The sequence below is a fragment of the Anarrhichthys ocellatus genome, unplaced genomic scaffold (assembly GCF_004355925.1).
Source record: "Anarrhichthys ocellatus isolate YVR2014 unplaced genomic scaffold, GSC_Weel_1.0 scaffold31, whole genome shotgun sequence".
NCBI lineage: Eukaryota > Metazoa > Chordata > Actinopteri > Perciformes > Anarhichadidae > Anarrhichthys > Anarrhichthys ocellatus.
In genome coordinates, this window is record NW_022280061.1 from 1,468,714 (window position 1) to 1,477,674 (window position 8,961).

At 39.8% G+C, this 8,961-nt stretch overlaps 2 protein-coding genes across 4 annotated transcripts in view; both read right to left on the reverse strand.

Annotated features, from left to right (window-relative positions):
- The window catches only part of shoc2 (SHOC2 leucine rich repeat scaffold protein), a 10,259-nt gene extending 7,568 nt beyond the window's left edge, over nt 1-2,691 (reverse strand). The window contains exon 1 of one of the 2 annotated variants that reach the window (XM_031864764.1): nt 2,604-2,691. The gene's annotated coding sequence lies outside the window, so the exon portion shown is untranslated. Of the gene's footprint in view, nt 1-2,467 lie in introns of both variants that reach the window. The other variant, XM_031864763.1, reaches the window with a different exon arrangement.
- Nucleotides 2,692-5,456: 2,765 nt separating this feature from the next.
- pdcd4b (programmed cell death 4b) overlaps nt 5,457-8,961 on the reverse strand; it is an 8,345-nt gene continuing 4,840 nt past the window's right edge. For both annotated transcript variants that reach the window (XM_031864791.1, XM_031864790.1), the window contains 6 exons: nt 7,971-8,068; nt 7,753-7,867; nt 7,270-7,377; nt 6,925-7,035; nt 6,296-6,435; nt 5,457-6,192 (listed from right to left, as the gene is read on the reverse strand). In XM_031864791.1, the coding sequence (XP_031720651.1) occupies nt 6,132-6,192; nt 6,296-6,435; nt 6,925-7,035; nt 7,270-7,377; nt 7,753-7,867; nt 7,971-8,068 (633 nt within the window). In that variant the 3' untranslated portion in view covers nt 5,457-6,131. The remainder of the gene's footprint in view (nt 6,193-6,295; nt 6,436-6,924; nt 7,036-7,269; nt 7,378-7,752; nt 7,868-7,970; nt 8,069-8,961) is intronic.

Consider the following 8,961-nt stretch of genomic DNA (forward strand, 5'->3'; position numbering starts at 1 on the left):
AAAAAAAAAAAAAAAAAAAAAAAAAAAAAAAAAAAAAAAAAAAAAAAGACTGTCCAAGCTTTTCTGCCACAAGAAATTCACACCAACTTTCCTCCTACGAAATATTACAAATATATTTGAATAAATAATCATTTCAACTAATTTCAACTTGGGCCTGTTGTGGGCGTGCAATGTAAGCTGCATTATGTCAAATAGAATAACAAATGGAACCCTAATACCCTAATAATATTCTTCCTTGTTCATAAAAAAGGAGCAAAAACACTTCAACGGCTTTGGTGGGTTGTCAGTCAGTATCACAATGTGCCAGTCCAAGCAAATCTGTTGAATGTACTGAGCATAGCCTCACACCAACTAAACAAACATCGCCCAGCGGGTGTTGACATTACTGTTAGCATACAGCCCCACCTTAACATACATTTAGCTATTTAGCCATCCCTTATAAAGCCTGTAACACAACCATCACATTGAATATTTATGTCTCAAAGACATCCAAACAAAACTCTTTAGATCTTTACGTGACAATCTGAGCCAGAAGGGCATTGTTTAGTCTCTGTGGCTGTTTAAAACTTCCCTTCACTAGTACAAGCTAAGCTGTGGCAGAAAGAGAGGCAGGTTTGGCTCAGGATCACAGCTAAGTGAAAAGGTTAGGACTGCTGAGAGTAATCTTTAGAAGTGGCCTTCAAAGCATGAAGTCCCCACAACAACAGGTCATATGACCTTTTGGGTAAAGGAAATGTTGGGTCAATAGCAGCACCCCTAACATGACACACTGCCCGACAGTGTGTTCTGTAAATAAAAAGGCTATCCGCTGCTCTTTCACACCATCATAAATAAGAAGGTTAACATGAAACACTGACTGTAATGGGCATACCGGTGTACAACAAGAGTATTAACATACAATGAGAATAACCAGGCCAGTCCAACTGCTGGAGCTCTGTAAACCAAACTGCAAGCAACTTCCTTTTACAGTTGTACTCTCCAAGTTCCTGCCTTGGTACATCATATTGTTTATAACAAGCTGCATGTAAGCATTATCTGTGATTTATTTCTTTATTTAAAAAAAACAAACAAAAAAAAAAAAAAAAAAACCCGACATGTCTAATACTACTTTCTGCTTAAACCTAAGAAAATATCAAGAGCAGAAGAAACGGTTAAAATAAATTGAGCAACATCATTGCCTAGTCAATTTTTACTCGTTGATATTTATGACCATTATATCAATATTGAAAGTTTAGTTCTTGGTCATTGAACCTAATATTTGCCAAACTAAAGCAGGCATACTCTTAGTTGCATCTTTAAAATACATGCAGAGGTTTCTGCAAAACAACACAGCCAGAACCATTGGACAATGTAAATTAAACAGACAAGTGCTAGGGCCTAACTTGCACACATTTAAAGAGTTATATTCAGTTAATACTAATCATTTATTAGATACGAATATGAGGTTCAACTCTTCGGAGAAAAGCTAATGCATGTGCATCGTTAACACTAACACGACCATAAAGTGCTACTACACACTTCATGGCACTTGCAACCCACATAAAAACTGATTAAGTTTCCATTAAAGATACTTTGGCCCTTCTGACAACGCTAGTGCATGTAGGCCTGAGCATTAATCTCTGTTCTCCTGCTTCTGTTTGTCCATTACAATGGATTCAATAAGAAATGCACCACTGAAAGCCTGTCAGAGAATACAACACCAACGTTAGCTAACGCTAACTAATGGTCGTTAGCCAACTCACGTAGGCTGAAAATGTCTAATGTTAGCTAAAATAGCCTTGGAAGTGACTCGGAGAACAAATGTAATGTTACAATACACATCTCAAGCGACCAATCTTCAAAAAAGGGAGAAAGCACACCGGCTAAGTCTACTAAAACAACTGACAACAAGGCAGGAAATAAAAGCAGCTTAGCTAAACGTCAACAGCGAAGCAAAACGTCAGTGATGGCAGACGGCTAACCTGCTAACGAGCAAGTTAGCCCGCAAGCTAACAGCATTCTAACCAGCGATATAACGATTCAAACGAGGAAAAGTAAAGGCTAATATGACACGATACAGCAAACGGTTATTATTACTCGTAGTTAACACTGCTAATGGCCTCGAGACCTTCCCTGACATATTTACCAGCGGTTAGCTTTGAGCAGAGCTAACTGTGGTTAGCACAGAGCTAACTGTGTGAAGGCCCGAGCAGAGCGGCTGTCCGCCGTGAGTTGGACCGAGAGGGGAGATCTCTGCTGCAGCCAGCTGAACGCAACCATGCAGCAGACACCCAGAGAGAACACAGCCGGTGGATGCGTTCTAATATCCCAGCTTAGCGGCCACTTCAGGCACACAAGGTGCGAACTAACTGTGACACAACACACAAGCCCCGTTGTCGTATTGAATATTAGCCGAGGGAAAAAAAGAAAACACTCTGAAAAACAGCGGCCATTCCGAAGCTGAACAAAAGAGTGCGTTCGTACTCACCACCGCAACATGACAATGAAACGTGACACCCGCCGTAACAAGAGGCTGATGAGTGTGTTGTCTCTGGAGAGGTGTGTAACGGCGCTATGGGGGTAAAACGTCCACTGTTAATGTGATAATAATATCACTGTTTTACCTTCAGAGGTGTGCCTCCGCCATCCTTGCTGCCGCTTCCTCCTCCTTTCCTCTTTTCCTTCACTACTGCTCTGCTCCCTCCCTCCTCTGCCACCAAACTGCGTCATTCGCACGCCTAACCAATGTTATCACGAGACTTTGAAATACAAGCAAATATTCGTGGATAAACATTGGCTTCATTTACATAATATATTTTACACAAGGAAATTACTTATTTTGTGTCAGGTTTGTATTAAATAATAACAACACGAAGAATAGCAATACAAGAAAAAGTCATATGACAAAATGCTATCGAAAGACATAAAATAAATACTTTGCTTTGGATAATATGTTTATGATTTTCCCAAAGAAATGTCACTTATCATGTTAAAAATTCTTACATCTACCTTTCCCTCATTGAAAAAAATCCACATATATGAATATGCAAACAGTTTAAATTTGAAAAGTGGAAATTTTATGATTATTCATATTTTGTTCCACTAAAAAAATGATAATTCTGTAAAGTAATTAGTAAATGTAGCTTTAAAATGAATATACGAGTAAACAGTACAACACTTTCCTCTGAAATGCAGTGTAATATAAGAATAAAGTAGCGTAAACTGGTAAAGTACATGCATTGTATATAACTACATGCACTTAAACAAACATATTACTAAAAAAAAAAATATGCAAAACTCTTTATTTAAACACATGAACAGTGGAAAAAAACAAACATCATGGTCATGAGTTTGAGTTATGTTGTTCTGTGAGCCGCCTGTGGATGACAGTCAAGCACCGTGGCTGAGAAATACAGCGAAGGAAAAGGGATCTAGTATGAAGATGACGCAGTGATGGTCTAGATCCACAAGGTGGCAGCAACGCAATATAACGGAAACCGACTGCCGTAAAACACCAACGAAGAAGAAGTTAAAGAGCAGGAAAAGGTCACGTGATTCTCGTTGAATTGACAACAGTTTAAATCTCTTTCTGGTGCTAAAGGTGGGATTATTTCTTTAACCGTTTCTGGGACTGTCAACAATTCTGTTTTTTTTAATGTATTTAACGTGTTCACACACGACAACGGACATATATAGCAGTGTAATGTCAATTAACTATTTCCCTGGTAGTTTGACAAAAGAAACGGCCTCGTTACGTGTTAAAGCTAGCTGGCTTTGGGTTGAGCTAGCGGCTATCAGCTAGCTATTATGTTGTAAAATATGGGGTGCAAATATTAGTCCCAATCTTTAAATTAATGTTAGCTCAACGTGTCAGTCAGTCACACAGCCCTAACGTTAAAGGTAATATAATGTTACTCGGGCATCAATTAACTAGCTAGGTTAACGGTAGCGCAATCGTTACATCCAACTGCCTTTTTGGAAATTGTGGGTGAATATGATGGAGACGTGAACATTTAACATATTACAACAGCTAAAGTTAACAAAAATACCACAGGCCAGTACGGGTGCTAGGCTGGGTTAGTGTTATCCGTGTCTCAGTTTGACTGTGTCTGCCTGTCTAACTGATGTTTACTGATGCTGACACGTACTAACTAATGACAACTGGCTGCATCCAAATCTTAAAGTTCATTTCACTATCCTCCGTATTACAGGAACCTCTAATATTATGACTGTGCGTGTAAACATGCTTAAGTTCAAACTAAACTTGACCCCCAATCCTGCCTGGATGCAACCTCAATTTGCTTCTTTCTTGAATCGTGTTCGTTAAGAACATTAAGAAATACCAAACAACAATAGCAGCTGTCTTGATGACCCCACAGTGTCACCTTGTTAAATCTTTGGCTTCGCTTCCTGAACAGAGCGACTTGCATTCGCAGATATTAAGTGCCAAGCTGGGTCAGGTAAAACATGTTTAATGTAGTAAACTAATACGTTTACTGTACCTTTTCAGCAATCGCTCAGGACACAATGCCAGAAGTCAAGTCAATATTCAGAGAAGTTCTGCCTAAACAAGGTTGGTACCGCAGCAGTAGTTACAAACAAAAGGCTGTTTGTGGTGCTCGATACAACATGTGAACTGTTTAGAAATGTGCAAAAGCCTGCAAAATGAGTCAGTGGGTGCTCTGTGCTCGCTCTTTACCGTCTCTTTTACGGCTTAACAACAGACATTGTTGCTGTCTAAACGGTTATATAATATGGGTCAGTACTAGAGCTGGATGTAGTTCTGGTGTTAAGTGCAATGCTTTCTAATGGACACAAGCTATTCAGTGGTCAGAGCAAACGTCCAGAAATATCCAGATGTTGTATGCAGATTGTGATTTGTTTCTTATTTCGCAACATCCACAGGGCAACTTTCCATGGAAGATGTACCGACCATGGTTCTGTGTAAGCCAAAGCTTCTCCCACTCAAATCAGTCACTCTAGAGAAACTGGAGAAGATGCAAATGGAGGCTCAAGAGGCTGTCAAGCAGCAGGAACTGGCAATGAAGGAGCAGTTGCAGTAGACGCCCAGTGAACTATTCAAAACAGCAGGAATGGTCAAATTGGCAGAAAATGCCTTCTGACGGTTGGCGAAGATCCAGGGTTTTCACGCACTGATATTTCCATGGACAGTCAAGTGCAATATGAAGTGACCGATTGTTTGGCTCCATAGAGGAGATAAGATAGGAGGGGAGCAGTCACCTGAGCTTAACCAAGAGTTGAGTAGTTACATCTATCGCTTGCCAGATTTTCCAGTGTGGCTGGCTACTGAGACCTGTATACTTCTTGTCTACTCTCCATTTGTATTATTGCATCTGTAATTTGGCATTAATGCATACAAAATTCAACAGTGTGAATACAGGGCGGAGCAATTAATGTGTCGGATCAAAGAAGTCGTAAGATGTAGTTCGTGTGACATTCACAAAAACAGTCTTGGATTATCTAATAGTGATTTAATGAACAAACAAGGAGCAATACATGGTACATTTTACACACTAGTATTCCCCAGATATAAAAATAAACATTCTAAAACACCATTTTGTGAAGTTATCCAACTGGTATTTGTTTTTGCACTTTACTCATGTCTTCATACCTTCAATAATGACATCTTTGTGAAATTTAAAATGGAAAAAGAAAAGGGGGAAAAAAAGCCAGCACAGCGTAGAAACGGCAGCTAGTAAGGGGGCCAATATTTCAATTAACCAACGTGCTCCCCTTTCTGTTTTTTTTTTTTTTAAATTTCCTCTTTATAAATCTTTTGACACAAGCCAGTCATCTCTGTACAAACACTGCTTTCTACAAAACACACGAGTGGCAGTGAAATCAAGAAAATACCGTACAAAACAATGAAATGACACACGGCAAGGCGTGGCACTTTAAGGGTTAGCTTATGTAAGGGTTTGTATTGAAACACCTTGAAGAAAGTGATCCACTTCAGTTTCAAACAAAAGTGCAGTTGTTTTTTTTACCCGACTTCAGTTTGAGAAATGTACATTCTTTTGACTGTTAAAAGGGAAAAAAAAAAAATGTACCTCACTTTTTTTGAAAAATATACAAGTAAAAAAAGTAGCTTTATCCTTTTCTTATCAGGAAATCTGGCACGTAAAAAGGTCTCAGTAACTTTCAACTTTGACAACACCACCATCTCCCTCGCTGACGAATCTCTTCCGGCCTCTGACAACAGACAGAACATAATAACACGTAGTTTTAAAAAAACAACAACATGGAAACAAGAGCGTATGGTGTGTATCTGAGAAAGCCAGTAACGTGCACTTACCGACAGGGACAAAGATCTCTTAACTTCACATCAATGATTCCCGTACTGAAGCTCTTATCAACAACTTGCTCCAGGATGAAGTATGCCCGAGGGACATCAATGTTGATTTCAGCAATGTCCATATAAACTCTTTCATAGCCCTATGAAAGAAAAAGACACCGTCTATAAAGGGCGTAGGTTTGCATAAGGACGGTGTGGACATGTCCCTACCAATATTTTGGTGAGGACAAAGGGGGGGGAAGATAAAAAAGAAAGAAAGAATGCCTACAGGTGTGTTGACTCAGCAGAGATAATATTAAATGAGAAAAGTTGATCTACAGAAGAATAAATATTTGAAAGCGATACAGAATGCCTGAGAGCCTTACAGCACTACGTTCCATTGTATTGTTATATTTTGAATTGTCACCTGGTGCCTGTTTCCCATTACATAAATAAAGATTTATCACCATTAATGGATGCAGAAAAATTCACCAGAATGCAGAAAATTAAGTGTTTGATGTGTAAAATTCCCCCCCCCCCTACTTAATGTGTGTCCCTACCAACGTAGACATCAAACCTACGTCCTTGCATGGTTTCTTAGTGAAATAATTACGTGCATTGCTTAATTCAAACACCGGGTGGCGCCTTACCCTTCTCATTTGGTCCAGAGTGATGACGGAGGAGGCAGAGAGCGACTTGAGAAGCTGCAGAACCATTTTCAATGTTTTCTCTCCTTTGGACTCCAACACCATCACTATCGCCTGAACACAAATATTCACAAGAAGCACTTACTGCAGTGCATAGTTTTTCATCTGCATATTTTTAATTGAGACCAGGAGGTGGTCACACTCTTCAATGGGGATTCAAACCGGGATCTCTTAAATGATGAAAGAATAAACTTTCTGTCTCCGTTTCAGGAGTTTTTTCTCATGTTTGGCCTCTGACACACGGGTTATGTGAAGCTGTTCTGCTTCAAGCTAATACAAAGCCTTTACCTTGTAGACAAACTCGTGGTGGAAATGGGGAACTTCCAGATCTCTCAGGCACCTCTCAGCCTCCTTGTTGTCTCCGGATAGGATGTACTCCTTCAGCAGCAGGTTCATCTGACAATACAGAGGAAATGACAATTATTAACCTGCGGCAATTATTCTTAACAGCTAGAAAAAGTTGTAAAAAAGAGCACCAATCCGTTGTAACTATAGGGAACTCTTGGACTTGAGGATGTGTTAAGGCTCTAAGCAGAATCGATTATAGTTTATGAATCATGGTATCACACCCAATAACCTCAGAGACTGTTACCCAGGCAGGTACATTTAAAAGTCCGGTGTGTAGGATTTGCAGACTGCAACCAACGGAAACTTCTCCCGAGTATTATCGTGTCTATGTTGCCTTTTTCATGCTGGTGAATTTACCGGACCGGATACTAGACGAGTGGTAATAAAGAACAGGTCTTCTCCGGTCCGCCTTATGCAATCTACCTCTTTGACGAGCTGCGTGACGGGTCTCTGTCCCCCGCCTGTCCCCCACTGGTTGTCTATGCGTAGGCCTTCCATACTCATCTTCAGCAGCACTGCCGCCCGGTCCAGTGACACTCTGCAGGATTAAAACAAAATTTAAAAAAAAAAAACAGGCTAACCTCTGAGGTGATAATAATAATACAGGAGACGAAAATCACTAAAATCCGACCATAAAGTACCTTGTGTATTGACAGTCAACTCTGCCTTTGTAGGCCTCGATGTAGCTCTCGGACAATATTTGGTCGCTGACAGCTCGTGCAATGAACTGACCCACCAACTGGAAAAAAAAAAAAAAAAGTGTAAACAAACAAAATATTGAAAGATGGCACAGTTTAATATAAATGTTATTCTGCCTACTCATGTTTGTGTTGCTGCCGTTTAAATCCCTTATGATGCTAATTTAAAAAGCGCACGGCAGGAATGTACACAGTCATGTGTTTGTTGTGTTACAACTGAATTCCGTTGTCCATCCATGTGTTGCATAATGAAAATAAATTATCCCTTTTTTTTTTTTAATCTGGGAATTAATTAGCATTTCCTATATAAAAAAAAAATACAAATTAATTTCGTTTCTATATCGAAAACAAAAGACAAAGACATATTTAAAATCAACAATTTAAATGACTTCAAGGATCAGTGCCCTAGTTAAAGTTAATAAAATACAGTTGTGTTGCATGAGAATACATGAAATCTAATTGATTTAATACACTCCTTTAAGAAAGTCAAACAAACAATTCTGTTACACATTAAGTCATAATTACAAAGTAATTTCAGTTTGAAGAAGTGGTCCCATAAAAACACTGGCTCGGGTGTATCTGTTTACAGTAGGGTGGTACGTGATTTAAGGAAACGAAAGAGCTGGCTTTGCTCTTCTGGCCTGGACAAAGCCAGCGCTGATCACTGATCATTGTCCCTGTTCAGACAAGGGGCAGCTCTCATTTGACCCGTGGGGCTGTGGCTAGACTCGCAGGCACACGAGGAGAAAGAGAGGAGAGTGCAGTGTGTGTGAGAAACTGAAAAAGAGAAGCGTGAAAAGGGGTAAAAGGGAAGGAGGTGTGGGTGGGGGGGCTGGGCAGAGTCATAATACCCATTTAAACCCACAGAGAACAGAGAGAGTGGGACAGAAATGACTAGTGAGCCCCAATGAAACCGTGACAGGAGGAGTGTGTG